This window comes from Mobula hypostoma, chromosome 11 (genome assembly GCF_963921235.1).
Source record: "Mobula hypostoma chromosome 11, sMobHyp1.1, whole genome shotgun sequence".
NCBI classification, from domain to species: Eukaryota; Metazoa; Chordata; class Chondrichthyes; order Myliobatiformes; family Myliobatidae; genus Mobula; species Mobula hypostoma.
Window position 1 is genome coordinate 57634519 of NC_086107.1, and position 17503 is coordinate 57652021.

General features: G+C 41.5%; 1 protein-coding gene across 1 annotated transcript in view; it reads left to right on the forward strand.

Moving 5' to 3' along the window:
- Positions 1 to 133: 133 nt before the first annotated feature.
- Positions 134 to 17503, forward strand: part of LOC134354297 (immunoglobulin superfamily member 22-like) — a 75129-nt gene continuing 57759 nt past the window's right edge. The window contains exons 1-4 of the mRNA XM_063063227.1: positions 134 to 239; positions 15326 to 15477; positions 15679 to 15813; positions 16886 to 17022. Coding sequence (XP_062919297.1) covers positions 15357 to 15477; positions 15679 to 15813; positions 16886 to 17022 — 393 coding nt within the window. The 5' untranslated portion in view covers positions 134 to 239; positions 15326 to 15356. The remainder of the gene's footprint in view (positions 240 to 15325; positions 15478 to 15678; positions 15814 to 16885; positions 17023 to 17503) is intronic.

Sequence of the window (17503 nt, forward strand, 5' to 3'; positions counted from 1 at the left end):
GCAAGTTACCCATGGCTAAACTAAGCTTCTTCGAAGTAAGTGAATATCCCACTTGAGGATTGTGCATTTATAGATTTTAAGATCATGTGCCAAATTAGTCATGTTTCCTGATCTTGAATGCTTGTCAGAGATGGGAGTTCTCAGTACTCTTGATGGTTTTTCTTTAGAGCAGTGACAGAGTCTGCAACTGCTCTGACTTCAACTCTGCCTCCTTTAGGATCAGCACTCCACAGCAGCAGGTAAGATTGCTTTCCCCAGTGTTAAACGAACATTGAAATAAAACTTACAAATGTAAATTTATGTCAAATATTTTATTTGAAACAAATGTTTAAATAAATCTGAATTTATGGAGACTTTTTAAAAAAATATACATGTGATAGATGCTCTCCCTCTACAGCTAAAATCAAGAAGCGAAGGAAAAAATTGCAATATTTATGTGTATGATGTACAGAACCTTATTATTCTGTTCAATTTTCAACTTTAGGAGTAAATAAGCATTTTGTTATTTCTCCTGCAATCACTATTATCTCTTCTCCATGCACTCTATTTCAATAACTTGGAACATAACAAATTATGATAAGGATATATTTCAATTTGCATAATGTAAATTTTAGAGGGTCTAAAATAATTCAAGAAAAATCATTTAAAATTGTTTACTCGTAACCTTCCAAGTGTGCATCAGATTGAAGACCTCAACTTGTCAGATGCAATCAATGATTTTGTCAGATGTTATTCTCCAGTGGATATAAAATAAACATATATAATTCTAAGAATAAAACCAAGATCTGATCTTAGGCACAATGTGATGTGAGCTTCTGAGCTGTGAGAAAGTTTCAAAGTTCCAAAATAAAACAAACAGGATCATCTGCTCCATAGGAAGCAGCAAGGACAATAAAGTGTCCTATTTGTGAAGAACAGTGTTATATTGACGAATATCAAATAAACCTGATATGGTGAAAGATTTCATGGCGATGTTACTTCCTGGACTGGCTACCTTGTTTGGACTGTTTTTTTTGAAAGATAAGGTTATTCTGTGATTTTGTTGAAGACCACATGAGGGTTATACATAAAAGGCAGATAGGAGCCTAGAGTAAACTCATGGTCCTTAAAATAAAGCTTATACACATTACTCAAAGATTACTTTTGGCCTTTTAGCTTTTGTGGCATAACTTGCAGGAACGTCTGTCAGTAGCACCAGAATACTGGTAGTAGGTTCCCTAAATTAAAGATGTACACTAGATGGTCTTTTGAGTATGCTCCACCATTCATCCTTACTGATATTCTACCTCAGCCACTTTACCACCCAAACCCGTTCTTCAATGATTCCTAGATTTGAAGAACTTATTAGTCATTCTTTTGAATATGCTCAAAGACTAGGCATCTATAAACTTCTAATGTTGAACTTCCCAAAGTTTTTCAACATTTCAAGCAAAGAAATCCCTCTTGCCCTCCTTTGGTTTCAAATCTGTTTCTATTTTTTGGATCGATGATATAGAGTTCAAAACTTATTTACTCTGGTGATGGTTATTTTTGAAAGGGCGATGTCCTGTAATGGTTAGTGGGGTGAGGCAGTGAGTGGCGATCGGGAGATTAGGTGGTTGCTGGAGAATCACATTGTGATTTCCCCAGAATGTTAGCATTCCCCTTTAGAAAAGGTACCATTTTGCATTTTGTTGCTAAACTGATTTTCTAAAATATTTGTCCTCAAAGCCAAAAAATTATAATTTTTATGATGCTTACAAAAATGATGCTTTCAACAGTTTTGCATCAAGCTTTATCAGAAAACATCAGTCTGCTTTCATTAGTGTCAGAACTGATTACTTGTTTGTTGTGAAAAGCAATATTTACTGCTTTGGATGCAGAAAGAGCAGCATCAAGCTACTAGATTTGTTTACAGACAGGGTGGGTGAATGGTCTTATTGCACAGAAAATAACGGAGCTGAGGCAAATGTGTCAAAGGGGCAAAAGGGCATATTATCCTTTGTCCTAAGAATGCTCTGAATTTCATTTGTAAAATCTCTGTGTGGAGACCCAATGATTTGTGGTGTGCAATAGTACCTGCTGTCTCTTACCTTTTAATTGCACCTGTTTGGTTAACACTGACTCAAGAAAAATAAGTTCTTTGATCTACCTGGCCAAAATGTAGATGACGAGTAGATCTATTGAATCAAAAGCCAGCATCAGTTTCTTCATCAAGGTCAGGTTATACACATTAAGTAAATAGTAGTCAAACTTTCTCTTGCATGGTGTGGATATTTAGTACACTTCAAATTTGACTTTTACTTACCTTGACTAGAAAAGTCTCAAATTTAATTAAATACTTTTCCACTCCATAACTAAATCTCTCCCCCCATAGATTTATACTCATCTTCCACTATTTGTGTGCTGATCCAACAACAGCTCAGAAATTCACTTGAGTTGCCAATTTTCATCCTGTTGCTACAAAACTGATATCAGAAACTTCCCACAGACCAGAATGGTGATTTTATTCTCCGGAGCTAGTTAAACAGTAGCTCAAACTCAATGTGAACAGAGGATGAACTGGAATTAGTAACTTAAAATAATCGAGACGACCTTGTTTACTGAGTGAACCTTGCAAACATCTCAATTTGTCTGTCCATCCGTTATTTAGGTCAGACATGGAGAGCTCCCGTGTTTCCAACTATTCCCATTGCACTTGTTATTCTGAGATTAGTAACAGCTAAAATCAGCCTAAGGATACAGACTCCTTAAAGACCTTGAAGGTCATATACTGATGTGAAATGCGTTATTTCAGTCAGGAGGCACGCATCCACCAGCTGCACCGGTAAAACTCCTTACTCCAGAGATTCAATAGCACTGTTTTTGGAGGACGAATCCAACAATTTATATTTCACCTAGTCCAATTCAAGTGCTGCATTAGGTTTGCAGTTTAGATCACAATCTATTGAGTTTTCAATTAGCAGTGCCTCCATATAAGAGAAATAACAAGGATCCCAAATAGTTATCATTGAATTTCACAGAGTTTCTGACACATAACTGCAGGGCAACACATTAAGAACTCAAACTATTGAAGGGTTTTTCTCCAGTGAGCTGCACTACTGTTGCAAATAGTGTGTTAGATAATTAAATACAACCCCAACAGCTGACACAAAGATGAGGTTGGGAAACAGACACTTAGACCAAAATACAGACACAACACCAGGGTTGCCTATGGTCCTTTTATTGAACTAGACATCTGCCTTTAAATGAGAAATTGGCTGTTGCACTGAAGATTAATATGGGATGCCTTGATGAATTTTTATGGCTACAAAGATGGAGTCCTCAGCTCAATAAGAATGTAATCCCAACATAAGTTAGAAGAATCTTCAATGACGAATTATTCACTGTGTGGTACAACCTACACACGACAAAGAGAGACTCTTGGACTCAGAGCCCAATGAGGCTAGAGAAAGCAGCCTCCTTTGGGACACTGGGGCGGCCGAGGAGCATGCATCAACTTTTGATGAAGGAACCTTGTACTCTTGTGGCAAGCATGTATCTTATTTTGCCTGCATCATCACCCCTTCATCCATTATGGAAGTGATTATACCTCTGTGCTTACCATTTAGTGACAAAGCCCTATATAGAGCATAGCTAAACCCATTGGCTTCTCTCACTGAATCTCTTGAGATATCTGCATAAATCCACTAACACTGCAACCCCTCCACTCACCACTGCAGAGCTACCAAGACAGGGAGAGCAGGCAATACTCAGTTGATGATTTAGAGGATGAAAAGCACATTACTACTTAAACTAATGTCAAAGACCAGCTCAGACATTGAAAGGAAAGAAGAAAACAGGTTAAAGAAAAACTTTTGACAAGGAGCTCAAACATTTGACACTAGAGGGCTGCAGTCAGGCAAGTGAAGCAAAGGCTAGTATGCTGTCTTGCCAAACAGGAGAATCCACACATTTGTACCTTCTGTGGTGATTCATATAATCACAATCGGGAAGGCTGATATAAATACATTCCTCTTTCTCATTCAAACGACCCATGGGACTCATGTAAGATAGGCTCACCAACTTGATAGATTGCATAGAGGAGTTCATTTCAGAAATTTGTGTGAATCTGGAAGTAGAATGTTGCCTGGCATTATTACTTTAAGTTCACAATAGCTGAGTGATCGGGTTTCTGTTTCCATGGAGACAAATGGAAATATCATTCAAAGCATGACAGCTTCTGTGGCATCTCACACTAATTCGTTCAGAATTCTGTTTGCTATCACCTAGGAACAAATTGCTGTCGAGAGGAAATTGTCTGTCACTGTTGCAAGATGATGAAAGCTAAAAATGCAGCCAAATCTAAGCATCTGGACCAGCTGGAAAAATGGGCTGAAAAATGGCAGATGGAATTTACTGCAGGCAATTGTGAGGTCTTGCACTCTGGGAGGACAAACCAGAGTAGAACTTACTCAGTGAACAGGAGGGCAAGGAGGAGTGTGGTAGAGCAATAAGATCTGGGAATATAGATCCATAATTCCTTGAAAGCAATGTCACAATTAGATAGTTTTGTAAAGAAAGCTTTCGGCACATTGGCCTTCATAAATCAATGTACTAATTACAGGAGTTGGGATGCTATATTGAAGTCATATAAGATATTGGTGAGGCCTAATTTAGGGTATTGTGTGCAGTTCTGGTCACGTACCTACATGGAAGATGTCAATAAGATTGAAAGGGTGCAGAGAAAATTCACAGCGATGTGGCTGCGACTGGAGGACCTGAGTGATAGGGAAAGGATGAATAGGTTGCAACTAGTATAGAAGAATGAGGAGAGATTTGATAGAGGTAAACAACATTATGAAGGGTAAATACAAGCAGTTAGGCTTTTTCCACCGAGGTTAGGAGGTACTAGAACTAGAAGTCATGGGTTAAGGGTGCAAAGTGAAAAGTGTAAAGGAAACATGAGGGGGAATTTCTTCACTCAGATGATGGTGACAGTTGGAACGAGCTGCCAGCGGAAGTGATGGATGCAAGTTCAATTTCAAAATTTAAGAGAAATTTGGATAACTACATGGATGGGAGGGATACAGAGGGCTATAATACAAGTTCAGGTTAATGGAACTAGGCAAATAAATAGTATGGCTCAGACTAGATGGGTTAAAGTACCTTTTTCTGTGTTGCATTGTTCTATGACTTATTGACTTTTTAACATCCCTTCCCACCATTGGCGGTATCTAAAGGAGGCATTGAGTTAAGAAGGCAACACCTATCATCAAAGATCTCCGCCATCCAGGTCATGTCATCCCTTCGCAGCTACCATCTGGTAGGAGGTACAGAAGCTGCAGTCCCACACCACCACATTTAAGAGCAACTACTCCCCTTCAGCCATTTTCAGTGCTAGGAATGACAAAATCCCAATCTCTAGTTCAGCAATATTATGATCTCTTTGATCACTTTGAACTAATACAGGCTTTTAGCAGATTATGTCCTTTCTTATCAAGATTGTGTATAATTTATGTTTAATTTATGCTTTTCTTGTGAATGCTGCATATATACTGCCAAGTGTTTGTGGTGATGATGCTGCACATATGTTTGTCATTGCATCTTGCATTTGACAATAAACTTGATTGATTTGAAAGTAGGTAGAGGTAGTATATCTTCCTTGAGTAATAATTATCTTTAGTCCTCAAATGTCATGGTCTGGTCCGTGAAGTCCCGATTCCGGTTCACGGTCCGGTCCGTGGACTTGTTTGAGTTAATCATAGGCACCTGATTCCCATCTTTGGGCTTGCAATATAAGTAGCCTTGGGGTTGAGTGTGGGCTGCTGGTTTGTCTTGTCAGTCCTCCTTGGAGCAACCTGCTGATGGAAGGCTAGTGAAACCATTTGTGATCCCTAGGCCTGGTTGGAGGACCACTGCTTCATGGAACCTTGTTGCCACTTGTTGGAGTAGTCTTTGCAGTATGGATTTGGCTGTTTCCTGGGCCAGCTGAGTGTCTGCCAGCCACTCTGAGCTAGGTAGGGATTTGGCTGTTTCTGTAGCCAGCTGAGGTTGCTGGCTGAACTGTGACTTGGAGCTACCCCAAGCTCAGGCCTCAAGAGCAAAGACCCCAGCCACATCCTGTCCTGAAGCCATGTCATGTCCTTGCTTGGTTCTGGGGTCCGAGCCTGAAGCAAGATGCAGGTTTTGGGTCCTTGTCCAGTCTCGGTCTTGGAGTCCAAGCCTTGTCTCCTAGTCCATGGTTCCTAGTCCTGGTCCTGCTTTCCCTGGCCCAGATCTGTGCTCTTGTCCCTGCTCCTTGACAGAATCCTGTCATGTCCTTACTCTAGTCAAGTCCTTTTCCTTGTACTTCAGTGTCTGTGTCTTGCATTTGGGTCTGTTCCCAGCACCCTGTTGTGACATCAAAATGCTGCAGAGGTATCAGCCTGTAAGATTTAACTGAAATCAACTGGTGCAGCTTGTAATAATGCAGAAGTTAGGAATCTGGGGGTGAACCTGAACTCTGCAGGCAGAGATATACAGGCTTGACTGCATGGTTGGAGGAATAGCAATGAAACTTTGCACACCTCTATCACACATTGAAAATCCTAATCTATAGACAATGTACTCCCCTGAGAGAATGAGAAAGAAGAGTTGCTCTCTAGACTCTCGGGGTGGTGGGGCTAGGGTTGGCATTGGACACTAGATTCTGTAGAAGTGAGCCTTTCTTGGCCTACCCCTCATTGCTTGTCAGCTCCACCTATTCCAACATACACACTGCAACCATAACAAAAGCATTTGTTTTAGGATGGTTTTAAGTGTGTACTTCATTGAAAACCACTGTTATAAATTGGAGCAGGCTTCAGAATCAGCAGTTCACCCTCGGGGGGCTTTGCAGCAGAACATACAATTTTTTGTGATGTGTGTGAGTGGATTACTTCAGTCTTCTATTCTGACTAACAGATCAATTAGGTTAACATGACCAAACTTTCCCAACAATATTCTTAACTGGGAGTTGCAGAAGGATTGACATCATTCCATGCATGCCAAACATGGAAAGCAATTTTTTTGCACAAGCACAAATTGAAATAGAAGATGCTGAGTCTAATTTCCAAAGTGGAGTAGTTCAGATTGTAAAGCCACAAAATTGCATCAAACATTGGAAAATATTGACATTTTATCAATACATTACCAGTGCAGCCTGAAAACATTTCTAGGTTCTTGCATATTCAGAATTTATAACAATCCTAAGTATATTGTAAAAAAAAATCTCCAATTTCCCTGTTCTATCTTGAATGCATTAACCTCTTATGAAGAGATATATGGGTAATTCTCCTCCGCTGACTAACCATCTCATGTGAGCACATCTGGGATCCAGTAGTAGAAATATGAGTAATAAGTGCTGGAAATAGTCCACAAGTCCAACAGTTTTTGAGGACTGAGATGGCAGAATATCAGATCGGTGCATTAACGTTGAGTTAATTTGGCATTCTTGGCCATTATCCTCAAAGAAGTCACAAAGCTACATGTCAAACCTAGCAATTTCAATTAGGAATAAACTCTTCTTGGGCTACCAGGTATTAATTTTAACTGATGTTTCAATGACAAGCTCTGTCATCTTCATCAGAGATGATGCCTGGGCACATTTAGTGTGGTGGTAAACGTACTGACGTCAACTGTCCTTCCTGATTGGTTAGTCTTCAACTAATCAGGTTTCCGCTGTCTCCACCCCCACTCCCTCTTGCTTACAAGTGAATTCTAGTTCTTACTTGGAGTGAGACCTTCATCCTTGTCAACACTCTTCTCTCGTTCTATTTCAATGGCTTCCTTCACCAGGCCACTGACGCGGCACAGTAGTTTGTGCCATCAAAGTCAATCCTATGGCCATTGTGAATGAAATGCTCTGCTCCTGCCTATTTCTCCGGGTAACCCAAACAGATATACCTCCTGTGCTCCTTGATGCAGGTTGCACGGTGTACCTGGTCTCGCCAATATACACTGCTGCACATTCACAGGGAATCCTGTAACCATCAGCTGAACTGAGTCTGTCCCTTCATGAGGGGAACTACTATGAACAAACGGATGGAGTGGCTAAGGGATCACCCTTATCGTCAGCTATTGCTAATTTTTGCATGGGGGACTTTGAGGAAAGGGCACTGAGTTCATTGCCCTTACGATCCAAATGCTTCTTCAGGTATGTCGAGGACACCTTGCAGTGTGGCCTCATGGACTCCAGGCACTCCAACAGTTCCACGACCATCTGAACAGCATCCATCCAAAAATTCAATTTACAATGGAGATGGAGAAGAATGCTTGCTTCCCGTTCCTGGAGACTCTAATACGATGGTAGCCTCGGGCATAGTGTCTATCGGAAACCCACTCACATGGACTTATACCTCAACAATAGTCATCATCATGCCTCCCAACGTTGAGCAGCTCTTTCTACTTTACTTAACCATGAGAAAACTCTTTCGGACCCAGAGAGTCTCCATGACAAAATAAGATGATTATGTACAACATTCCTACAGAATGGCTACAAGGTGAAGAAAATCAATCGGGCCCTTAAAAGGACCGGCAGAAAAACCAGGAAACTTAACAACAAGGAGGAACCTGTCGCTACCACCTGTCTTCCCTACGTTTCCACGGTTTCTGGAAGGATCACCAGGATCCTGAAGAAATACCGGATTAATACCATCTTCAAATCTGCAAGAAAGCTCAAATCTCAGCTGTGTGGGTCAAAGATGATCTGGGACTCGGGTCGGATGCCATTTACAAGATTCCCTGTGAATGAGGAGCAGCGTATATCAGCCAAATGGGGTGCATGGTGGAAACCCACATCAAGGAGCACAGGAGCTGTTTGGATTAACTTGGAGAAATTGACAGTAGCAGAACACTGTGTTCACAATGTCCATAGGACTGATTTCAATGGCACAAAACTACTGTGCTGTTCTACTGCTTTTTGGGACCGTTTGATGGAAGAAGCCATTGAAATAAAACTAGAGAAACAGAATTTTAACAAAGATGAAGGTCTCATTCTAAGTAAGAAATGGAATTTGATTGTAGAGGACTACTCAGATAGGAGAGGGAAGAAGGTAGTGCTCAGAGTAGCTGGGACCTTTGATTATGCTGGCTGCTTTACCAAGACAATGAGAAGTAGAATCAGAGTCCATGGATTGGAGACTGTTTTGAGCTGTATCCACAATTCTGCAGATTCTTTCAGTCAAGAGTAAAGCATTTGCCATTCCAAGCCATGGTGCAGCCAGATATGATAGTTTCTGTGGTGCATTGATAAATATTGGTGAAGCTCAAAGGGGAACAAGACAAATTTCTTTTGCCTCCTGATGAAGTAGATGTACTGGTGAGCTTTCTTAGTCATGGCATCAAAGTGGTTGGACCAAGACATGCAATTGGTGATGTTCACTCCTAGGAACTTGAAAATCTCCACCCTCTTGTCGTCAGCACCACTGATGGAAACTGCCTCCCTTCCTGAAGTCAATGCCCAACTCTTTTGTTTTGCTGACATTAAGGGTAAGGTTCTTGTCATGATCATATTTCACTAGGCTCTCCATCTCCTTCCTGTGACCTGACTCATCGTTATTTGAGGTTCAGCTCACTCACAACTGCGTGGCCAGAATCTGCTTTAACTCCACCGATACACCTGTAGATGGAGTTAGAGAGCAGAATCTGACCACACAGACTGAGTGCATGGAGAGTAGAGAAAGGAGCCCTGATCTCTGTCTTGTGGGGTGCTAATGTGGAGAATAATTGTAGCAGAGCTGTTGCTGCCCTTTCTTGCTGATTATGGTCTGTTGGTCAGGAAGTCAATGATCCAGTTGCAGAAAAAGGTGTTGATTCCCATGTCTTGGAGTTTGGTGATGTGTTTGCTTGGAATTATAGTATTGAAGGCAGAACTTGGTCAACAAATAATAGTTTAATATAGGTGACCTTACTGTCCAGATGTGCCAGAACTGAGTGTAGGGCCAAAGAGGTGACATCTGCCATAAACCTGTTTTTGGAAATGGGCGAATTGCAGTCGGTCAGGTTTGTCTGGGAGGCTGGAGTTAATGTGTGCCCTGACCAGCTTCTCAATGCACTTCATGATGGGGGATGTTACAGCCTCTGGGTGGTAGTCATGTTTCCTTGTTTTTATTAGGCAATGGGATGATAATGGTCTTCTTAAAGCAAGTGGGAACTTCAGATTGAGACTGGGAGAGATTAAAAATGGCTGCAATATCCCTACCATCTGATCAATGCAGGATCTAAGGAGACAGCCAGGGCACCATTTGGGCCAGTTACTTTCTACATGTTCATTCTCTGGTAGACTGATCTTATACCTGCAATGGTAATTGTGGGTTCAGGTGCATGTTTAGACTCTTGGATTGAGTGGAGACATTCCATCCTCTTCCATTCAAAACATGCATAGAATGCATTAAGCTCATCATGAAGAGATGTACTATTGTCGGTGACACTGTCTGACTTCGTCTCATCACCCGTGATAGAATATAGACGATATAGGACTATTTATTTATTGAGATACAGCAAAGAATAGGCCTTTCCAGCCATTCAAGCCACTCCACCCAGTAATCTCCCGATTTAAACATGGGAAATTTACGATGACTAATTAACCTACCAACCAGTACATCTTTGTGGGAGGAAACCGGAGCACCCAGAGGAAACCCATGTGGTCACGGGGAGAACGTACAAACTCCTTACAGTCAGCGGCAGGAAGTGAACCTGGGTCACCTGTACTGTAAAGCATTGTGCTAACCACTACGCTATTTTGGACTGGTGTTGAGCCTTGGCAACATTGATAGCTTTCTGGCAGTTGTATCTAATTTCTTGTAAAGGTCGGAGTCATCTGATTTGAATGCCGCTGTCCTAGACTTCAGTAGGGAGTGGATCTCTTGGTTTATCTGTAGATTCCATTTTGAGAATACCTGAATTGTCCTCTTTAGCAAGCAGTCCTTAATGCATTTGCTAATGAAGTCTGTAACAGTGGTGAGATGCTCATGTAGGCTGATTATTGAGTCTGTAAGGAGTTTTTATTGGCTGTACAGCAATGGTCAAGGGTATGTGGGCCCTTGGTGGTACAGGAGACATGCTGCTAGCACTTCAGCAACACAGTCTTGAAGCTAGCCTGGTTGAAGTCATTGGCAAAGATGAAGAGGGCCTCAGGGGATCCCGTTTCAAGGCCGTTGACTAAGGAGTATAGTTCTTTGAGTGTGGGTGGAATGTAGCAGCTGCCGGGGTAGCTGAAGTGAATATCCATGGCAGGTAGTTTGAGCAGAATTTCACTTTTAGATATTACAGATCATATCGAACAGTACAGCACAGTACAGGCCCTTCGTCCCACAATGTTGTGCTGACTCTCAAACCCTGCCTCCCATATCAGCCCCCACCTTGAATTCCTCCATTTACCTGTCTTGTAGTCTCTTAAACTTCACTAGTGTATCTGCCTCCACCACTGACTCAGGCAGTGCATTCCACACACCAACCACTCTCTGAGTAAAAAACCTTCCTCTAATATCCCCCTTGAACTTCCCACCCTTTACCTTAAAGCCATGTCCTCTTGTATTGAGCAGTGGTGCCCTGGGGAAGAGGCACTGGCTATCCACTCTATCTATTCCTCTTATTATCTTGTACACCACTATCCTGTCTCCTCTCATCCTCCTTCTCTCCAAAGAGTAAAGCCCTAGCTCCCTTAATCTCTGATCATAATGCATACTCTCTAAACCAGGCAGCATCCTGGTAAATCTCCTCTGTACCCTTTCCAATGCTTCCACATCCTTCCTATAGTGAGGCGACCAGAACTGGACACAGTACTCCAATGTGGCGTAACCAGAGTTTTATGGAGCTGCATCATTACATCGCGACTCTTAAACTCTATCCCTCGACTTATGAAAGCTAACACCCCATAAGCTTTCTTAACTACCCTATCTACCTGTGAGGGAACTTTCAGGGATCTGTGGACATGTACCCCCAGATCCCTCTGCTCCTCCGCACTACCAAGTATCCTGCCATTTACTTTGTACTCTGCCTTGGAGTTTGGCCTTCCAAAGTGTACCACCACACACTCCTCCGGGTTGAACTCCATCTGCCACTTCTCAGCCCACTTCTGCATCCTATCAATGTCTCTCTGCAATCTTTGACAATCCTCTACACTATCTACAACATCACCAACCTTTGTGTCGTCTGCAAACTTGCCAACCCACCCTTCTACCCCCACATCCAGCTCGTTAATAAAAATCACGAAAAGTAGAGGTCCCAGAACAGATCCTTGTGGGACACCACTAGTCACAATCCTCCAATCTGAATGTACTCCCTCCACCACGACCCTTTGCCTTCTGCAGGCAAGCCAATCCTGAATCCACCTGGCCAAACCCTGGATCCCATGCCTTCTGACTTTCTGAATAAGCCTACCATGTGGAACCTTGTCTAAAATCCATATAGATTACATCCACTGCACTACCCTCATCTATATGCCTGGTCACCTCCTCAAAGAACTCTATCAGGCTTGTTAGACATGATCTGCCCTTCACAAAGCCATGCTGACTGATCAGACCATGATTCTCTAAATGCCCAGAGATCCTATCTCTAAGAATCTTTTCTAACAGCTTTCCCACCAGCTTTCCCACCACAGACGTAAGGCTCACTGGTCTACAACTACTCAGACTATCGCTACTACCTTTTCTGAACAAGGGGACAATATTCGCCTCCCTCCAATCCTCCAGTACTATTCCCGTGGACAATGAGGACATCAAGATCCTAGCCAGAGGCTCAGCAATCTCTTCCCTTGCCTCGTGGAGCAGCCTGAGGAATATTCTGTCAGGCCCTGGGGACTTATTCGTCCTAATGTATTTTAACAACTCCAACACCTCCTCTCCCTTAATATCAACATGCTCCAGAACATCACCCTGACTCATATTGTCCTCACCATCATCAAGTTCCCTCTCATTGGTGAATAGCGAAGAGAAGTATTCATTGAGGACCTCACTCATTTCCACAGCCTCCAGGCACATCTTCCCACCTTTATCTCTAATTGCTCCTACCTTCACTCCAGTCATCCTTTTTTCTTCACATAATTGAAGAATGCCTTAGGGTTTTCCTTTACCCTACTCGCCAAGGCCTTCTCATGCCCCCTTCTTGCTCTTCTCAGCCCCTTCTTAAGCTCCTTTCTTGCTTCCCTATATTCCTTAATAGACCCATCTGATCCTTGCTTCCTAAACCTCATGTATGCTGCCTTCTTCCACTTGACTAGATTTTCCACCTCACTTGTCACCCATGGTTCCTTCATCCTACCATTCTTTATCTTCCTCACTGGGACAAAATTATCCCTAACATCCCGCAAGAGATCTCTAAACATCGACCACATGTCCATAGTACATTTCTCTGCAAAAACATCATCCCAATTCATACCCGCAAGTTCTAGCCTTATAGCCTCATAATTTGCCCTTCCCCAATTAAAAATTTTCCTGTCCTCTCTGATTCTATCCTTTTCTATGATAATGCTAAAGGCCAGGGAGCAGTGATCACTGTCCCCCAGGTGCTCACCCACTGAGAGATCTGTGACCTGACCCGGTTCATTACCTAGTACTAGATCTAGTATGGCATTCCCCCTAGTCGGCCTGTCCTCATACTGTGACAGGAATCCGTCCTGGACACACTTAACAAACTCTGCCCCATCTAAGCCCTTGGAACTAATTAGATGCCAATCAATATTAGGGAATTTAAAGTCACTCTGTTATTTTTGCACCTTTCCAAAATTTGCTTCCCAATCTGCTCCTCTGTATCTCTGCTGCTACCAGGGGGCCTATAGAATACCCCCAATAGAGTAACTGCTCCCTTCCTGTTCCTGACTTCCACCCATACTGACTCAAAAGAGGATCCTGCTACATTACCAACCCTTTCTGTAGCTGTAATAGTATCCTTGACCAGTAATGCCACCCCTCCTCCCCTTTTTCTGCCCTCTCTATCCCTTTTAAAGCACTGAAATCCAGGAATATTGAGAATCCATTGCTGCCCTGATGCCAGCCAAGTCTCTGTAATGGCCACTACATCATAGTTCCATGTATGTATCCAAGCTCTCAGTTCATCACCTTTGTTCCTGATGCTTCTTGCATTGAGGTACACACATTTCAGCCCTTCTACCTTACTGTCTTTACACCGTTTATTCTGCTTCTCTTTCCTCAAAGCCTTTCTATATATTCCAGGGTGGGTGAACAGGAACTTTCCAGGTCTGAGCACTACGAGGTGTTGATTGGGAAGCAAACTCCTCTGCCTTTAACTATACCTGATGATGCATGCGATCCATCAGGTGAATTGAAAGGCCTTCAGGTTTTATAGCACAGTTAGGTGAAGCAGATATAGGCCAAGTTTCGGAACAGTCCATCAAAGATGATTGTTCCTTTTAAGATGAATAGACTTTTGGTAGCACATGAAAGCCATATTAAAAATTTAGCTGGAATACCTTTTAAACATACACTCAGTGGCCACTTTATTAGGTACAACTGCACATCTGCATATTAATGAAAATATGGAATCAACCAATATCCGACAGCAACTCAATGCATAAAAGCAGGCAGACATGGTCAGGGGGTTCAGTTGTTATTGAAACCAAACATCTTAATGGGAAGATATGTGATCTAAGTGACTTTGACCTTGGAATGATTGCTGATGCCAGACAGGATGTTTGAGTCTCTCAGAAGCTGCTAATCTCCAGGGATTTTCACCTACAGCAGTCTCTGGAGAAAGTGTGAAAAACAAAAAAACATCCAGTGAGGAACAGTTCTATGGGTGAAAACTCCTTGTTATTGGGAGAGGTCAGGAAAGAATGGCCAGACTGGATCAAGCTGACAGGAAGGAGACTGTAACTCTAATAACCATGTGTAACAACAGTGGTGTGCAGAAGAGCATCTCTGAACGCACAACACATCAAACCTTGAAGTGGATGGGCTACAGCAACAGAGCACTCTGTACCTAGTAAAGTAGCCACAGAGTGTACTTGTACAAGATATTCAAAAGAATGCTTTTCTTTTTCATTTGTCAGCCGTCAAGGAATAATTTGGCTAGATGGATGTAATATTTTTAATCTATGCTGCAATTCATTTTCGGCACTTGGAAGGGATAGCGGAGGAGCTTTTTTATTCAGTATCTGATTTGTCCCGTTAAAGTTATAGAATTATTATCTGCAGATAATCCATTCGCTGCAGGAGCTCCTAATGACAAGGGTTTCAAAAGCTTCAAAACATTCGATTCTCCAATAGCAATGTCCATCCTTTTCAGGATTGCAAATGAACACTGAAGGAGGGCAGTCAATTTCACCCAATACTTCACCTAAGTTGTAGCCCATTCATTCTTCAATACCACAAATGTTTTATATTAATAGGAGCAAAAGAACTCCAGCTTGAATTTCAATCATGGCAGCAATCAAAACAATGAGGACGACCACAACCAGAACAATCACTACTGAGCAGTCTACTCAATTAGGAATCTCCACTGTGAAGAAGGTGACCCAAGTGTCAACATTCACTTCACAAGGTAACTACAAAATGTTTCCTAAATATACAAGCAACATCTCAGTCTGAATTCACAGAGTTGTCTAAACACTGTATACACATTATGTGCATGAAGCTGAGAACTACAAACATTTTCTAAACTGCCATTTGTTGTGCGCTGTAATGTGTGGACCATGTGACTTATCTTTGCTGCTAAACAATTACACAATGTGCCATATTTCAGAGGGACAGCAAGTTCAGAGGAAGTCCTCAGTCACACAGCAGACACTAAATGTCGTGACACATTCCTTTGAGATTCCTGCAGGAGAGAGCATCCCGGAGTTTGATGAAAAACCAAATTCCTGTGTAGTATCAGAAGGTAAGTCAGCCAGCAGGACTGCTGCTTCATTCACAATATTCTCCTGCAAATTGGAACCTGCTTTGTCATGTGTATGGTTTTGTTGTTTTTAGTTGAAGTTTTAAAAGAAGACACAAACCGCAGATCTATTAAGACTGTTTAATTTTGTTCCATTCTTCTGAACATTTCAATTGTTCAGGATTCCTAATCCAGAGGACTGTACAATAAATGTTCTTTCACCTCAAACATTTAAGCAGAGGTTTAAGGTGATCTCAAATTTAATTCCAAGATTTTGTGAATGATGTAAGCTGTTTTAAGCAAAAAGGGATTTATTTGGGAATTACCAAAATTGCACAGGTTTGTGTCTGTTTGAGAGCTTTTCCTTATGCAAAATATGATGCATTACAAAAAGAGTAGCCCACGTTCACTGTAGATGGAAGGGCTCTTTGAAAGGCACCCAGTGATGCAAACATTCCTTAATATTTACTGTTTTAACTTAACTGGTTGGGGGAACAGTTTGGGCCTCAAACATTATTTACATGTAGAAGTAAGACAAATAATTATTTCTTCTTTTGATTGCTGCCCTGCAACCTGGACTGCTTACTGCAAATATATAAATTCACATCAGGCAAGGGAATATTTATCTCTAAGACTAACCACCTTGCTGAATTTAATCGCTTCATGTGAAGAGACAAGACACTTTGATCAGAGAGTGACTGGGGAGAAATCTTTGCTTACCCAAACTGTTGTTCAGGGAAAAGTCATAAGAGGAAACAAAGCAATGTCAAAGAAAGCCCAATCTTTCAGTTTCTCTTTTCACATTGTTAATGTTGTAAGGTCCTCATTTTAGTCCAGGATTGTCTATCTCAAAAAGTTACAGTCTTGACTTAGGAGAAGAATTCAAAGAATGAGTACTTTTTCGAAGCATAGCAATAGTCATCTTTAATCTCCAGAATGTGAAAGATGGTTAAGATGGTGCACTCTAAAGCTACCCTGTGTTTATTAACCTGCATGGGTTTTGACCTCTACCTGAGTGATGCATCAATTATGTCCACTTCCTTTAGCATTACTGAGAGAACTTGTTTTACTGTAGGCAAGGATGCAATTTTTAAAGCCAGAGTGAGCGGGAACCCCAAACCAAAAGTGACATGGAAGAGAGGAAGTGGAATGCCTATCAAAGAAGGAGCAAAGATTTTCTTCGACAGCATCACCAAAGAAAATGTTCTAAAGGTATCTAAAACCAGAAATTTCTCTAACGCAGCATTTTAGACAGCAATTCAAAATAATGTTAAAAATTGTAAAAGATAGACACGAGAAACTAAAAAAAGAAGACAAGTTGGCATTATGTGTGTGTAGGGCAATACAAAATTTGATATAAGACCGATATAGTAATATAACTAGCAGTTTTGCCAATGATGTTCTATAACAATGCCACCATTAGTTAGAAAATCTTTGCTTATTTAGGTATACATATGTTCTGCATAGAAACTAACTGACTAGAATACCTAAGAAAATGAGCACAACAAGGAAAAATGGAATAGAGAACTGAAATGAAGGGAACAGATTCTTCAGTGGGATATTTTATCAACCAATGAGAATGAAGGATTGGAAAATAAAGAGAGCCTGAATTAAGGGGAGTGAAAATTAGAGCAGGAGAATTAAAATCAAAGTAAAGAAATCTTACAGGATGATAATCAGAGGAGGAAAACAA